The sequence below is a fragment of the Squalius cephalus genome (assembly GCF_949319135.1).
Source record: "Squalius cephalus genome assembly, chromosome: 2".
NCBI classification, from domain to species: Eukaryota; Metazoa; Chordata; class Actinopteri; order Cypriniformes; family Leuciscidae; genus Squalius; species Squalius cephalus.
In genome coordinates, this window is record NC_137123.1 from 49,200,974 (window position 1) to 49,218,874 (window position 17,901).

The 17,901-nt window shown below is 39.9% G+C and overlaps 2 protein-coding genes across 13 annotated transcripts in view; both read left to right on the forward strand.

Annotated features, from left to right (window-relative positions):
* Positions 1 to 283, forward strand: part of glrba (glycine receptor, beta a) — a 30,432-nt gene extending 30,149 nt beyond the window's left edge. For all 9 annotated transcript variants that reach the window (XR_013819435.1, XR_013819436.1, XM_079853774.1 and 6 more), the window contains one exon: positions 1 to 283. This exon is cut by the window's left edge and continues 1,222 nt beyond it. The gene's annotated coding sequence lies outside the window, so the exon portion shown is untranslated.
* Positions 284 to 6,131: 5,848 nt separating this feature from the next.
* gria2a (glutamate receptor, ionotropic, AMPA 2a) overlaps positions 6,132 to 17,901 on the forward strand; it is a 36,892-nt gene continuing 25,122 nt past the window's right edge. Inside the window, exons 1-2 of one of the 4 annotated variants that reach the window (XM_079849715.1) lie at positions 6,132 to 6,451; positions 6,666 to 6,806. In XM_079849715.1, coding sequence (XP_079705841.1) covers positions 6,379 to 6,451; positions 6,666 to 6,806 — 214 coding nt within the window. In that variant the 5' untranslated portion in view covers positions 6,132 to 6,378. The remainder of the gene's footprint in view (positions 6,452 to 6,665; positions 6,807 to 17,901) is intronic. The other 3 variants (XM_079849714.1, XM_079849713.1, XM_079849712.1) reach the window with 3 other exon arrangements.

The following is a 17,901-nucleotide window of genomic DNA, read 5'->3' on the forward strand; positions in this document are numbered from 1 at the left end:
TACTAGTTAAAGAATACATTATTTTTTGTGTTTGTAGGACTGGGCTTCATCAGTGGACAGATGTATTACATTCAGTATTACTCTATAACTGTCATGTTGTTTTTGATTTGGTTTCATGTTTTATTTGACTTTATGCTTCATGTTTCATTGTTCCCTTGTCTGGCTTTGTTAATGTAATCGTGTAAAAAGTTTGTGTTTCTGTTCAAATTTAGTTCATGTCACAGTCTTTGTTTATTGTATATTTTGTCTACGTTTATGTTAATAAACTGCACATGGGTTCTGCAAACTTGCCTTCAGTGGACTTCATTACAATAACATTAATTTCGCCATTATTTTTCAAGATTATGTGTTGCTATTAGTTAAACTATGCAAGAAAATCTCTACATTATTTTCTGTTTTTGTGTGTGTAATACAGACCTACTAAATGCATTGTGCAGCACTTTTGGTTGTGATAAATACATATGTTGAGTTCTTTGACTTCATATTAACCCCCATTCTTCATTTTCTTTTCCTTCGCTCAATCTGCACTTCAGTAATACCGGTCATATAGAAAACATCAGTTGTTATTCCTGTCCCCCGCAAAAACTCATCCATCAGAGTTAAATCACCACAGGCCTGTGTCATTAATCTCTATCATAATGAAATGCTTTGAGAAAATGAGGATGCAGTGGCTTGTCTCTTGCACTGTCTACTTCAACACCTAGATATCCCTGGAAATTATGCCAGACTTCTTTTCATTGACTTTACTGTAGCTCCGCCTTTAATTCAATTCAGTGTCACCAGGTAATCAAGGAACTACAGTGTCTGCAAGTTCCATCCTCTAATACATTGGATTTATTCTTTCCTTTCTAATAGACCACAAGTGGGAAAGGTGGACAATGCATTATCATCCACCATTGTTCTCAACACTGGTGCCCCTCAGGGGTGTGTACGTAGCCCATTTCTTTATATTCTCTATACAAATGACTGTCAGAGTCTACTTGCCACTACTCATTACTTTAAATATGCAGATGATACAGCCATTCTTGCACTGCTTAATAAGAACTTAATATGCTTCTTTTTTGGCTAGTATTTCAAAGACTTAGGAACTAAGAAACAATCCATCCTTCCAGTATTATCATTAACAGAGAGATTGTTGAAAGGGCGGAGCATTCCAGATATCTTGACATTACATTGGATAAACATCTCAACACTCTAAGTATTTACAAGTGCTGTCAACAGAGACTTACAGTTATCCATAAACTAAAACATCTGTCTGTTCAGCCTAGTCTTCTTCTTCTTCTGTATCAAAGTATTATCGAGCCAGGTGGCATTTGTTTCTTTCAAAACAGCTACCAATAAGAACACACTCTTAAAGATAACCAATTAAGCTAGAAAAAAATATTGTTATTCCTACTCCTAATTTATTGGCCTGTGTCATTTCATTTCAGGAAGGCACATAAAATTTTAAATGATCCAGACCATCCACTTCATCAGTGTTTTATCTCCCTTCTGCCCGCAGGTATAGACTCCCAATGTGCAGAAAGGCACATAAGAAATCAGCCATTGACGCTCTTGCATTTGTTGTATGATCTTGTTTTTGTTTTGTTTTTTTGTCTGTGATTGTTTTGATTGTTAGTATGTATGGTGTTGTTGTGTTTGTGGTTTCTACACATCCATTCGTCTCTGTGGAGAAATGAATTATCGATCGATATAATCTGCAATTTGCAAAAGTGTACATCCAGACCTAAATAATAAATAAAAGTAATAATTCATTGCATTTATATAGCACTTTTCTAGGCACTCAAAGCGCTTTACATAGAAGGGGGAATCTCCTCAACCACCACCAATGTGCAGCATCCACCTGGATGATGCGATGGCAGCCATATTGCGCCAGAACACCCACCATTAGGAGGCCATGATGGACAGAAGCCAATGGGCACATTTGGCCAGGATGCCAGGGTTAAATCCCTACTCTTTCGAAGAACATCCTGGGATTTTTTATGACCACAGAGAGTCAGGACCTCGGTTTTATGTCTCATCCGAAGGACGGTGCTTTTTGACAATATACACTCTAAAAACTGCTGGGTTGTGTTAACCCAATTTTGGGTCAAATATGGTCTCACCCAATGTTGGGTTAAAAAATGCAATTTAAAAATGGACAAATTGCATTTTGGACAAAATCAAAAATGGACAAAAATGCAATTTAAAAATGGACAAATTGCATTGGTTACATTAAAAATGTAAACCAACGGCTGGGTTTGTCTATTTTTAAATTGAATTTTTAACCCAACGTTGGGTGAGACCATATTTGACCCAAAATTGGGTTAACACAACCCAGCAGTTTTTAGAGTAGTGTCCCCGCCTCTATACTGGGGTGTTAGGACCCACACAGGCCACAGAGTGAGCACCCCCTGCTCACTAACACCTCTTCCAGCAGCAACCTAGTTTTCCTCGGAGGTCTCCCATCCAGGTACTAACCAGGCTCAGCCCTGCTTAGCTTCACTGGGCAACCAGTCTTGGGCTACAGGGTGATATGGCTGCTGGCTGACCTACTCAGATGTAGATGTGTTTTTCCTAAATTAAGACATTTGTAATAATGAAGCCCAGTCCTACATATCCATGCAAACATGGGGAAAGTAGGGAAACTGAGTATCACAGTTAATCATACATTTGGCTGAATCTGTATGACTGATGCAAAAATGTCTGCAAAATGATTTGATTCATCTAAGGAAATCACTGCCTCAGCAAATTTGCTGCTTTATCTGGCTGCATATTCTTAGAATATTCCTTAGTCTCTCAAATGTTTAACACTTAATGCATTGGAATGGTGTGAGAAAGCTAGTCAAACCCATACATGCACCATGCACATTTAAAATGATCCTCTACAGAATTTGCATATTATTGTATTCATCTCTTATATAATAAAATGAACTTTGACATTATAGTTAGTTCTCATAGAACTCATAGTAGGCGATGTATAAGTCATGCATATTGCAGCCTATGCCTATACCATTACATTGAAGTTTATTCAAGTGTGCCAGTCTTACTTCTCAAATATTCTTAAAACTTGACTTATACTGACAGAAAAGTCAATCTTATCTAGGCTACTTAATCTTTTGATTGTGATATTTTAAAAAGTATAATTAAATATTCTAAGTATACTTGGCTTGTAATTGTGCTTATTCTTTTGATTGAGTAGTCAATTAATAACTTTTTTCCACATAGTTTTACATGCTATACTAAAAAGTGGCCCAATTTAGTCCCAATAAGTACTGAAATAGTACACTTACAAGTATACTACTACACTGATCTAAGTAAAGAATACTTGAACTTTACATAGGTATACTTAATAGAATGAACTTGAAGTAAAGTACACTTTTTTAAATGAGGGCTTAAAATAATGGTGTCTTAAAAGAATTAGAAGTTTGGAATATGTAGCAGGGGTGTCCAAATCCTGCTCCTAGAGGGTCGCCGTCCTGCAGAGTTTAACCCCAAACTGCTTCCTGAAAGTGTCTGCATTCGTCCAGTAGGCGAAAAACAGTATGTGACAAAAGAAGTATGTACAATTCACAGTATTCATAAAAGAGTAGGTAAAACGAACCCGTATGACCTACTTCTTCTGGAAAGATTCTGAAGTGTGCATACGATGGACATAAGAATTAGGTAGACAATTAGGACATAAGGAGCAGACACCACTGATTTAAGGTGCATTATGAGATTGAATGAGTGTACTTGATAATGTCCAATATGGTTTCGGACACCACGACAAATGGATGTCCCCTCATAGAGGACTATATAAGAGAATAGGAGCGATTTCGGACACAGTCTTAGAAACTTCCAGGAAAATGTGTTGGGACAGGTTGGAGCTAAACTCTGGAGGAAATTGGGCAAGATTGGACACCCCTGGCCTGTACAGATTCAGCATTTGTTGGATCAGGCTTCCACAGCACTTCAATGCTCTCTGCTGGTTATGCTGGGAACTACTGTACCGCAAGCAGATTTTGAATAGCCATATGGCAGTATTGGACAATTGCTGTTAAAACAACACAATTCATGAGGGCACCTAAAGACTTCTTCAATATCTAAACCTGATCTTGTTTTGTTTGATGTTCTGTTGAAGTCAATTTTATAAGTAGCTGTGTTCTGATAAACTCTAGTCTAGGCACATCCTTGTGATATGTTAACTTTCCTCGCCAGCATTATTTTTTTTTTTTTAATTGCCAGCCACGCCAGCATTTTTGATAATTTGAACAAAATTTTCATGACCCCCAGAATATTTTAGCATGAATATCTGAAAAAAAAGTGTTTTATCAACACCTGAATGTGGGCGTTACATAATTTTTATTTTTATTTTTTTTTTGAGCATTTTTGTCAAAGACTATGTCTGGATAAATTTCAGAACGATGATCAAAACGTAGATGGAGTAGATCGAGTCCATCAACACCCCCAAAGCTTGCACAGACCTCGTCCTGGGTCGACATTTCATTCAGTAACATTAGGCATTTTTTATTTATATGCTGTATTTATAAACTTATATAACTTTTTTCTGTTTCACTTTCATAATTTATTTCACTTCTACAATAATCTGGCAAATATCTTCTTAAAAACAAGACCAACCATATGTCTATATTCCAAAGTATTCTTGAATTACAACCATTTAAGTTTGTATAGTGATTTTTTTGTCTATGTGAAAAAAGGGGGGGTGACAGTTAAAGGGTTAATGCTGATGATACCCCAAAAAAGACTGCAACATTACCACTTTTAAAGCCCAGAAAGGTATACCCTAAAGACATTGTTAAAGTAGTCCATGTGACTACATGGTTCAACCTTAATGTAATGAAGCGGACGAGAATACTTTTTGTGCGCAAAAACACACAAAAATAATGATTTTATTCAACAATTTCTTCTCTTCCCTGTCAGTCTCTGACACTGTTCACGTTGTAAACACAGTGCAGTGTGCAGAACGCCGACTCAGTATTGACCGGCTCCTGCATCAGCATCACATGCATGTGAGAACAGAGCGTCAGAGATCTGACACAGAAGAGAAGAAATTGTTGAATAAAGTCGTTATTTTGGTTTTTCATAACATTAAGATTTAACTACTGTAGTCACATGGACTATTTTAACAATGTCTTTATTACCTCTCTGGGCCTTGAAAGTGGTAATAACATTGCCGTCTATGGGAGGGGAGGCGGGGGGGGCCTCTCGGATTTCATCAAAAATATCTTAATTTGTGATCCGAAGATGAACAAAGGTCTTACGGGTTTGGAATGACATGCGTAAATAATGACAGAATTTTCAATTTTGGGTGAACTAACTCTTTAAATATTATAATTGATCACGGGTTCAGAGTTTGTTAATTAGAACTGTGCTGTATTTTTAAAGATATTTACACTTGTTTCATCTTGATGTGTTCATTGTTATTTTATAAATCAGTTCCTTTTTGTTAGAATGTTCCTTATACATACAAAAAGACTCACAAGCACAATGGAGATTTGCTCAGATTCTATGTAGCCTATACTAACCCATTTCTGTGACCACAAGGTCAAAAGTCCTCAACAATTTTATCAAAAAGTACTAGCCTATATAACATCAACCAAAGCTATACAGTAAAAAAAAGTAAAATTCAGCTAAATATTTTCGCTGATGTTTAAGTATGTGAATCATTAGGTTAATGAATATTTTAATGGCTTTTAAATGTAAGCAGCACCATAATAAACTGTAAATTACATACTGCAAACAATTGTATACAGCGATCCTGATTCCATCTCTCTCCACCAAGAGGTCATTGGTCTGGAAAAGTTTGAAGAGCTCATGGTAATATGTGTAATGGGAGTATGTCAGTTATTGATTAGTCTGGGTGAAGGTGGTTAAGCGGTTCATTGTATTACAGAACATGGTGGAGCCCAAGCCTATTGGATTGCAGGGGAACATCTGTCACCATTCTGCCTCATAGTGGACACATATTAGGCCTTTTCTAATTCAATAAATTCAGAACAATAAGAAATCACGAGACATATAATTAAACAAATTAAAAATTCCTATTTCCTCCTGAAGCAGCTGAGCCGATGTCCAAGAGCGAGCGCGCGCCTCTCTCTGCTGCGCGCGCGTTCAAAATAAGAGCAGCTTCGGCTCCGCTCGGCTCTTTTCGTCTTCATCAGTATTCTTACCGTGTCCACTGAGTTGAAACGAGTCTCAGAGACGGAGCCGCAAAGGAGGAGAGGAAGACTCCCGCATCATCGCGCCCGCTCTTTCCCTCACCAGCACCGCGGAATAACCAGAGCCTCTGCGCTTTAACTGTGGTTTATTTTAACATGTGTCGACTCTATATTGTTCCCGCTGTTTTGTGAACAGTGCGCGTTTGGTGGATGTGGTCGCGTGGATAAGCAGAAGACGATGATTTTGTCGGGTCTCCTTTTCCCCGCGTTATGGGGACTGGCGCTCGGCGGATCTCCGAGCGTCCAAATCGGTGAGCGCACTCCACCTGTCTACGCCTTTTTGATCATGCTCATAATTCTCATAATTCTGGTAACAGAAATTACATAAACGTTCTCTTTACTTGGGTACCATGTGCGAATTTCATGATAAAACGATATAATCTGTCTGTTTTGGGAATTTGAGACAGTGTCGTGATTCTTCTTACGATATAATTCTGAATATTTTTTAATGTATTAATTTCTCAGGCGGCCTGTTCCCCAGAGGAGCAGATCAAGAGTACAGCGCATTTCGGATCGGAATGGTTCAGTTCGGCACGGCCGAATTCCGCCTCACTCCTCACATTGATAACCTGGAGGTGGCTAACAGCTTCGCCATCACAAATTGCTGTAAGTCAACATGGAGTTTTTACCGCTTGAACTAATTAATTCCCCATATATAGCCTACTAATCTAGATGCTGTTATAAATTACCCTGTCCATGCACAGGTGTGATCATAGCCAGTTTCCCTCCCTATATTATTAATTCATCCTGCATTCATGCCATATTAAATATTATAGGAGCCTGTATGGCAGGATCTATGTGTTATTCCTATTTGATTTAACACAGGATAGCTATCGCCTGCATACATGTGTTCTATTATTAACGCTGGTTTGTTATTTATTCCTTTACGCAACCCATGAAAGGACCGGGGGCTGGATGTTGGCAGTCACTCAGTTTATTATTCAAGCACTTTAGCTTCTAATGAGTCTGAACTGTGGCACATTTTGTTTCTTGCTGTCTGGTTGTGTAAACTATGCGTTGGGAATGGTCGTTATATAAACCAGGTTTTTTTTTTTTTTTTTGGGTGGGGGGGTGATAATAATTACCATCCGCGGGAGCAGCATGATGATGGTTTCCACAGTAACAGAGAGGAGATGGCCCCGTTTTACCAGCATCTGCATAATTCGATGGCAAATGAAACAGCAGGTTGCCTCCTTCGAAACGTATTTGTGTCATATCGTGTTGAATGTTTTACGGTACAATTTCTAGATTTTAATTTTGCAATAGTCTATGTATAATGAAAGGGTTTTTGACAGACGTTTGCAAGGCATGAGGACCTCGCGCGTGTCCCTCCCCCACGCATCTTCTTAGGCTACATCTGAGGCATGAAGACCAGTAGGCTACTGAATGATGAAATGCTAACCCAATTCGAAAATGCGATTAATTATTAGTGCATTTGAGTTTGTGTCACATAGGTTAGAAGATTCTTTAAAATTGTTGGTCTTACATCCAAGGGCGTAGATTTGGTTTGAACATTGGGGGGGTTGAAAAATTATTCTGCATATTTTTCATGTGATCATGGTATAAATATTGGGGGGGTTGTAATGCAAAGATTTAAATATTGGGGGGGTTATCTCCCCCCTAACCCCCCCACAAACTACGCCCCTGCTTACATCACATCCAGACTGGTTTGAGTCAGATCTCTTCAATAGAGTGGTTCTGTTCAATGGATTCACAAATCCAGCCTGAACGATTTAGGGTGTGTTCACACTTGTAGTTCGGTTTGCTTGGTTTGTTTGGTCCGGACCAAAAAAAAACAACAACATTTAGTCCTTGTCCGCTTAGCGTTCACATTGCCAATTTAACATTGAACCTAAAGATACAGAACCTTAAGGCATAGTATATGTTCACAACCTGTTTGTTTGCTTTTATTACGCATATTTAGCGACGGAACTTACTGAACATCTAAAACAATGATGTGTGATTATCTAAATGTGCTCATTGTGTGTGCGTAGCCTGCATATGATGCTATTTCTGTCAGGACCACTATCGTCAAATACGATTGACAATTAGCATACAGTTATGATTGGTATGGTTCTGTTCTGGGCAAGAACTCCCTGTGCATCCTTGCAGCCTTGCATGGATAGCAGGGAGTGCAGAAATAACTCCCCTTATAGGGTAAACTGAACAGAACCAACATGACTGAATTGCAGATATCATTAATTAATTTTAATGTACAACATAATTAGAGAATTTTAGTCTGATTCAGGTGGAATCAGTATGCCTAATTCTGACTGACGAGAGGAGGAGCTGGGGATGGAGGAGGGTAATTAGCTCCTGAGAAATGCAATAGCTGTTGATAATACTGACGAGCTTATATATGTATACAATTATAGACGTCGTATTCCTATAGGTAGATGTTGATCAGTTGAGAGTCAGCTGATGCTAGTTGACTAACGTGACCTGCCAGAACTGACGCTACGCTTAATTTTGACCAGCTGAGAACTCGTGAAGAGCTTATAAAATGTGTAAAGGAGTCAAAACAGAGGCAAGAAAACCCTCTGGCAGACTCGCACACAAAAACGATCTGCTGCGATGAGACGTGGTTCTGCCTGTACCGAGTTGCATCAGCTGATGTGATAGGCAACATTGCGACAATGACGAAAAAAAACAGGTATGCTTCAGCATTCTGTCCTTTTTAGGGTTGCATCTTGTGACCCATCATGTCCAATTTTTGGTTTGTTTACATGCCTTTGGTCCATGTTGCGTTCATATTTCATTCGAACCGGACCAGAGTCCGTTTGGAAGTGAGACCCATCTTTTCAGCGGTCCTGGTCCGCTTTTTTGGTGCTCACCGGGGTTCGGATGGCAGCGTTCACACTTATTCAAATGAACCACACTAACAGAGCAATCACACCAGGGTTCATTTTAATAGAACCAAACATGCCAACTGTGAACACACCCATATTCATAAATTGAACTGAATTGGTCAGGAGTGCATTTGACGTAAATGCAATGACGAGTGCATTTGACGTAAAAGCAATGACGTAACTCGCTGCTTCAGTACCATAGTAAGATGCATCGTTGAAGAAATCAACTAGCTAGTCACGACTGTTTCCCGAAACCGTTTTGTCGCAAATTGGTCGTTCAACCACATTGGTTAATGATGTCACACAGGTGATGGAGTAATAAGTGCTTTTAATGAATCTGTTCGAGATCTTTGAGAATTAATGCTAGATGTTTTTCTATAAATTACGGACATGTCATCTGAGGACTATCTCATATTTTTCTCAGTTATTTGCTTTATTTCCAGATTCAATCATTCTTATGTAGTAGAGCACGTTCGCACATGCGCACTCTTTAAAAATGGTGCTTTAAATCTATTGACAAACTAAAAGACGTAAAGGACATTTGTATGTCTTCTAAATAAAAGATACTGATTGTACTGAATGTCAGCTTGCTTATTTGGCTCAAGATAAGGATTTATTAAGTCCACGTGTAATAAAAACAAGAAACTATTCTTCTAACCACAGGTCGAGAGCCTGTCGTTCCAAACACACAACTTTGCGATGCTGTTTGCGAATGTTCGTTTCGGGAAACACCGACTTGCTGAACTATGCTGATAACGACGGAACTTGCGAACATAGTTGGCTAACGATGCTTTTGGGAAACGCACCCCAGAGCGGTTCCGAGTCAATAGGTGTGTTCGACTTGAAGCGACGATGCGCAGACCGATTGGTTTACATAGCGCCGCTTTAAGTCGAACACACGTAACAAAACTAATTCACTGAACTAAGAACTGTCTCTATCCAAAATGTCAGATTCGTAATGAGAACCGATGAGTGATCTGATGATACCAAGGTCATTTAGATTGAAACAACTGAAGGGACATTGCAAAAATATTACAATTAAACATCTTGGAGATTAATAGTAGTTTAATGTAAATGCTATATTTATATAACTTTATTAAAATTTACATAAATTCTTTTATGTTTTTATGAGTTGAATCATGGCTGCAACAGACTGAACTGGGAAAGAAAACAAGCAACGTATTGAAACAAACAGCAATACGTTTAGAGCATTTAAATATCATGTCAGAATGTCAAAAACCCTGCTATGATGTATTTACGTCATCACGCTAATGAATAATTTAATAATTTTTTTAACCACGTTTTTGAAACAACCCGTTTCGCAGAAATTAGGCAGACCTACTGTGAAATCTAACAAACAGGCTTTTGATAAATGATTCATATTGTATAGATACATTGCATATTGTAAGACATCATTATTAAATAGAAATCTATGCAATGGAAATTTTACACGTCAAACACGTAGCTTGAATTGAGCAAATCTGAATTGGCCGTGGAGACACTTGGTTTGGCCTCTTTAGTGTATTTTTCACCCAATCCAATAACCTGAATGAGTTTTCTCTTGGTGGGCATGGCTCCTTTTGATGTCAAACACTGATGCTTCACAATGTGAGCTTCACTGCGACAAGTCTGTCTCAGCGGCCTGAACAGCCGCTGATTCATGTGAGCGGCCTGCCCACTCCCACACACCCTTCCCACACGTACACACATCACACACACGAAAACTCAATGATACTTCAGGCCAGGGTACGCATACATAACATTATGGAAATTGCTTAGGCATTTTATCGTGAGAAGGGGTGTGGGATAGAGGGATGTGTTTACTGATTTGGGACTGCAAATATTCGAAAATCTGTATTCAGTGCATCTGGAAGATGAATAGGCCTAGTATTTAGTCATGCTATATTCAAACATGCTTAGACCTATAATGTTGTATATTTAACACACACAAGGGATTTCCTTTGCTGTTAGTTGTCATCAAGCACATTCACCCACATGCAGATATATATAGATGGCACTGAGCAGGGTTTTCTCTGAAATATATAAGCATATGATAAGAAACACACTGCCAGAAGAGCCCATTGTTTATACAGTTTATGGTCTACCATAGCGAAAAACACATTTATGGTGTAACATGCACTCTGTTATCGCTTGTTTGTAGCCTTGAGGTGGTTGAAGTGACTCATCGGAGACCCATCTTCTATTGACAGATATGTGCCCTAGAAAGGTTTCAGCATTGTTGTTGCTGTTACATGTTGTTTATTCTTTAATGTGCAACAGTCACTGTTATTCTGTTCAAACACTTTCAACGGCATGTTTGTTTTCGGATAGTCCCATTTGCTTACGCATATTCCTTGATGATGTTAGAGTTTATGTTCCTGGAACACAGAAGCTTTTTTTCAGTAGTCAGATTGAATAACATTAATGTTAACACTGATCATACAATGCCTCAAGCTTGCCGCCAGATATGACATCCTACCACCCTATATACAACAACAACCCTTTACTGTGACGCACCAACAATTGTAACACAGCTCTATGGATTCCTTGATTCTGATTGGTTAATCGCAGCATTATTTTGTTTAATGTTAACTTATTTGTCTGTTTTACCAGGCAACTGATTTTTTACATGCTTGTTTCAAGTCTCACCTATCATCCTTATCAATCCTTTCTTGTCACATAGAACAGATTCAACTCAGATCAATATTTATGGGCATTTTTTATTTATTTATTTGTTAAATATAGCTGTGTTATAAATGGTGCATTAATGCATTACAATAATGACTGGCTGACACCACATTACTTCTTTTTTTTTTTTTTTTACTTTTTGAAAGAAATTAATACTTTAATTCAGCAAGGATGCATTTATTTGATCAAAAATAACAACATAATGCTACTAAAGATTTATATTTTGAATAAATGCTGTTGTTTTGAACTTTCTATTCATCAAAGAATCCTGAAAAGAATTGTAACAACTTTTCACAAAAATGTTGACAACTGTTTCAGCATAACTACTTCAATGTTGATAATAATAAGAAATGTTTCCAGATCACCAAATCAGCACAGTATAATGATCTCTGAAGGATCATGTTTAATGTAATGAAAGTAATGATGCTAAAAATTCAGCTTTGCCATTACAGGAATAAATAAAATGTTTAAATATATGAATATAGAAAACAATTTAACAAATAAATGCAGCCTTAAGAGACTTTAAAAAATCTTACAGACCCCAAACTTTTGATTGATAGTGTTTCATTGAGCCAGTCATTCTAAGATTTTTCCCAGTGAAAAAGAAGAACATTTTTCCCAGTGAAGAATTTTTTTCCCAGTGATGCTCCATTTTCAGTTTTTTAAATCACGGTTTTTAAAAAAAAATTGATGCCACAAACCCCTAAATATGATGATCTTGTGAGAGATGGACATAACATTTATACACGTGTTCCAATTTATACTATGAAAAATGTATAATTTATTAATACATTTTACATAATTTACATTATATATTTCTCCTACCCACTACTAAATTGCTTTTATATGTATAAAGCTTAAGAGAAACATTAGAATAAAAGAGCTCTCAGTAGAATAAAATAATAATTAATCTCAAAATTCTTTAAAAAGCAGATAGAATTAGGTCAATCTTTCTGTAAACTAATTTATATATATGTGACACATGAAAATTACAGTTTCTGCTGACACTGTATGTGGCACACATATGCTCAGCATTTTTAAAATGATCTCTCTGTAACTTCTGCTATCTCTTTCACACAACCACCAGCATGTTGAAGGCATCATGATGATGGTGTGTGTGTTGTATGTGTGTGTGCTATATTAAAGATATTCACATCAGCGCGTCCAGAAGGGGGTGTGGAGGATTTATTGCTGAAGACAGGATGAAAAACGAGTGACTGAGCATTTTCTCTCCTTTACTGACAGTCCTTCAATCCAACAATCTGCAATCACCTTGAGGAACAAAAAAGAGGGGGTGGGGGTGTCAAGAAAAGAAGGGGTTTATTTAAAAAGGTTGGTTAATCAGGAGAATACAGTCGACTTTTGAACGAGGAATGTGTATATGACGTGATGATTTGGTGCTCTGCAGAGAAAACGGCTTTTTTAAAGTCATTAATGTGTATGTGCCTGCAAGGATAACCTGATCATTACAGCATGTTTTTGAAGGTTAAAGAGGATTGCATGTCAGAAGATGAATGAGGCCATCAATCTTTTCAAAAGTGAGAGGATAAGAAAGTAGTGGGTGAAAAACATGATATCACTTGCTATTAAGAGGTGTGACTCAAGTACATGTCCTTGGTTGTCGAGTAATGTTGCAACTTGGCTCATTAATACAGTATATACTAATTCAATTGATGTGCCATCCCAGGCATGTTTTACAACACAGTTAATTTGTTATTAATAATCGTGTGTTTTTGTTTGCATCCATTAAGTTCGGGAAAAAAAGAAGAGTCAGAAGATATTGTCATTTGAATTTTTAAAGTATCTGAATTATCTTAAAATAGGCAGTACCACATGGTTATTAAAAAAATCATTAGATTTCCAGCAAAAATAACTACATTTAATCAAAATCACTCAAGCAAGTTGGTGTTCTGGGTACAATTTGAGCATCTGTGCTGGTATTGCTTTTCAGTTCAATAAACAAGTTAGGATTGAATAACTTACATTGTAAACACAACATTACCAATTGCTTTGTTAACTTTCTCTCCACCAATGAAAAGTTTCATACTAAGCCAAGGCTGAAATGAGTCTCCAAGCAACACAGTAGTTGTGTTTCATTCCTGAATGAAGCAGTGGGTTGAACGAATCAGATAAATTAATGATTCATTCAAATTTCTTTCAATTCAATTCAACTGACATTTATTTGTATAGAATGCTCAGCATCTGTCTCACCCTGAGGCCACAGGAGGGACTTTCCTGATGCTAACCTTAACACCCAACCTGCAAGAGAGAGAGTGAAATGGCCCCCAGCTAATAATAAGACATGATGGAACGAGCTAGACCAGGACCTTGATAGAGTTCTAGAGACAGTATTAGTAGGAACAACTGAGAAGAAAATTTTATAGTATGTCAACAATCATCTTCAGCATGGCCAGAGAATGCTTTGGCACAGAGGAGAAAAGGGGATCAGTGGATCACCTGGAAAATGGCCCAACAGGAGGGAGAGAGAGATATTGAATCTGATAAAAGAAATCAAGACTCATAGGGGCAGATTTACTAAACAGGGCAAATTAGCGTGAGAGCGCAATTCCAAAACAGCGCCGGTGGGAATGGAAAGGTCTGCGCGTGATCTACTGACGACACGCAAGTTAAAGAACACAGATGCAGTCAGATCATTTCCATAATGACCAACGTAATCTACCAGGTAGTGTCTGGTTTAAGACATGTTTTTTTGGGTGGTAAATAATGGCGCAAACACCAAGTACATTGACGAGCACAAACCTTGCGTGATTCATTTAAATACTCTCCTCCCATACATTTTGTGCCTGAAAAGGGAAACGTCTCGGTTACGTATGTAACCCTCGTTCCCTGAAGGAGGGAATGGAGACATAGTTGACGTTACGACTGATTGGGATCAGGCTTAGGAATCACGCTTGTCATCTTCGAGTACTGATAAAACGAGCCAATGCACACTCTGGCGTGCAAGCTTTGCATCCACGCTCCGCCCCACAGCGTGGGTATAAATACGGAAGTGGATGCACGCACCTCTTGTTTTTCGCTGAGGAGCCGAGCAGAGCCCGGAGTTAGTGGTGGTCCAGCAATAGTAGCGACGGGACTACTTCAGGGAACGAGGGTTACATACGTAACCGAGACGTTCCCTTTCAGTCACTCACATTCAACATAGTCGACGTTACGACTGATTGGGATCCCAGTTAAAACGCCACTAGAGCTGCCACCTTCCAGTGCCTAGACAAAAGCCTCCTGATCCCCTCGCATTATTGACAGGGCATAGGCCAGGGAAGTCACTGCTGTTCCGCAAGACCCACTCAGTCAGACTTGGATAACACTGGGAAAGCGTGCCCTTTCGTTGGAAAGGAATACGCTGCGGAAGCCACATCCTGCCCATAGGGAGGTAACATGTACCTAGGGATCACAACATATGGACCCAGCCTAGCACAGGTTCCACCAGTGCATACGAGTGTTAGGCCTGGCCTCGGACGCTCCACCACGTCCGATGCCGAAGGGTGTGGAGGAACTCAGCAGGGTTCCGCTAAAGAGGAACTCTACTGGAGCAAGAATGGTGCATGTATCCAGTCCATAGGAGGGGAATGGCGCAGAAGCCGACACTTCGAACGGGGCTGACAGTTAAACTGGCTTCATGTTAAGGGAGCACACAGAAAGCAACTGGCTCGACACATAGGCTATTTTTCTAGCAAATGTGCTGATGTCGCCCAGCCCGCAGCTCTAAAAACATCTGTCCCTCTGTCAACGCCCAGGAAGGAGCTACACTCTCTCTTTGGAGAGGCTCACTACCCAGGTGGGCACGGTGCACCTTGGGTAAACACACCAAGATGATGGCAACCACTATCTAGTGGGCCAACCTCTGCTTGGAAACAGCCTTCCCTTCTGCTGGTCTCTGTAACAGACAAGAGCTGGTCTGAGGTCCTGAGTCTTTGTATTCTGTCCTGTTATAACCGCAAGGAGCGGAAGGAACAGAGAAAAGCCAGGGCTGGGTCTGCCTCCTCCGGGGCAGCGCTTGCAGGCTCACCACCTGGTCCCGTTTTAAGGGAGAGGTAGGAACCTTGGGCACATATCCAGGCCGGGGTCTCAGGATATCGTGAGAGTTGGCCGGCCCGAATTCCAGGCACGATTCGTCGACTGAAAATGCATGCAGGTACCCTACCTTCTTGATAGAGGAAGCAAGCAGGAGAACCGTTTCTTTTCCTTAAAAAAAAAAAAAAAAAATCCTTAAAAACCGGATTTTTAACTCACCTGCCTGCCGACTGAAGGGAAGGTCTCTAAGTGCAGTAGAACCAGAGATAAGTCCCAAGAAGGTATAGAGGGGGCACAAGGTGCAGACTCTTTGCTCCCCTCAGGAACCTGACGATTTTTGGATCCACTGCATCATGATGTGCGCCTCGCTCCGACCCATCTTGCAGGAAAGAAAGCACGGAAGTGATTGAACACCTTCGGGGGTCTTCTCGGTGAGAAGAACCCCACTCAATGAACAGGTTCCACTTCAGGTCGTAAGCACAGTGAAGCACTCACTTTCTTCGCCCTCAACCGGCCGTCAGAGAAACAAACACAAAAAGGAATGCTGTTAAAACAGCAGTTGAGAGCTCAGAAGGCTCGCAACCACCGCTGCACTCGCGCTGTAGAAACACCAGAACCAGGAGATACTTCCAGAAGAAGCACCAACACACTCGCTTGTAAATCAACACTCTTCAGAGACACCGTCATGAAGACGATCGGCTCCGAAGCAAAAGACAAGTGGTGCGTGCATCCACTTCCGTATTTATACCCTGCGGGGCGGAGCGTGGATGCAAAGCTTGCACGCCAATGTGTGCATTGGCTCGTTTTATCAATACTCGAAGATGACAGGCTCCCTAAACGTGATCCCAATCAGTCGTAACGTCGAAGTTGAGCGACTGAAAGGGAACTCCTACAAATGCATATGCAATTAGGTCAGCTGCAAAAATAACTGTCCACACCTTTTCAGTGCTAATTTTTTCTTTTGTAAATCCTGACAGTAGGTTTTTACCGCCAAAAGAGGGTTTGTGCTGAAACCCCTGAGGAAAAGTTTGACACCAGTGAACCAAAATAGAGAGAAACCCAGAAAATTGTACAGAAAGCCCAATCAGCATCTGCTCCAGGACCAAGTGGTATGCCTTATAAAGCATACAAGAGATCTCCGATGTTACTCCGCAGGTTATGGAAACTATTGTGTAGGATATGGGCAAAGGGCATCATCCTATTGTCCTGGAAAAGAGTGGACCAAAGAAGCAAAGGCAAGAATGAAGTTCTACCAGAAAGACTCGGGAGGCAAAATGACATAACAAAGCATACATTTATTTACAGCCCAGCAAGTATTGTGTTATAAAGTTCTTTGGCGTAGGTCCCGTCCATAGCTCGCAATCCAAGGCTAATGGAATCTTCATTTCCTGCCTGAAGACGAAGGCGGGGCGCAGCCGACCCCCTGGGAGGTATGGGCAGGGACCATCCTAGTGGTGGTGGGGAGAATGGAGGTGAATGTTGGCGTCAGCATCTGTAAACTCAGACATGTGTAAGTACCGATCTTTTATACTACGAGTACTAGAATACGATTGGTTAGATGAGAAGGTAATAAGTGATGTAACAATTGAGTCTTCATGGCAGAACTTACGCTAAAGCTTTCATTTCAAACCAAGGAAGTCAAGAATTATGGTGATCAGAAATGGGAAAATGACTAGCAAGTTCCAACTTCAAGTCCAGGGGGAGGTTATACCATCAAATGATGAAGTCCCTGTAAAATGCCTAGGAAAGTGGTATGTTCCCTTTCTTAATGACAGAAGGACAGAGAGACAGGTGGAAGAATGGTTGAGAAAGATAGAATGTTCAGGCTTACCAGGTAAGTTCAAAGCCAGGCTCTTTCAACATGGTCTACTACCAAGACTTATGTGGCTACTCACAATTTATGAACTGCCTATGACATTGAGAGGTGATTGAATAAACACCTTTGCAGGTGGCTCAGAACTCCCCCAAGTTTCATGCCAGTAGGGCTATACATAGGACCTGGACAGTTACAGCTACCCCTATCGACAGTGGTTGAAGAGTTCAAAGTGATGAAGTGCAAGGCTGTAATGATGCACAGAGATTCTGGTGAAGATCAGAGGTGCAGGCGTCATCACAAGTTCAGGACACAAGTA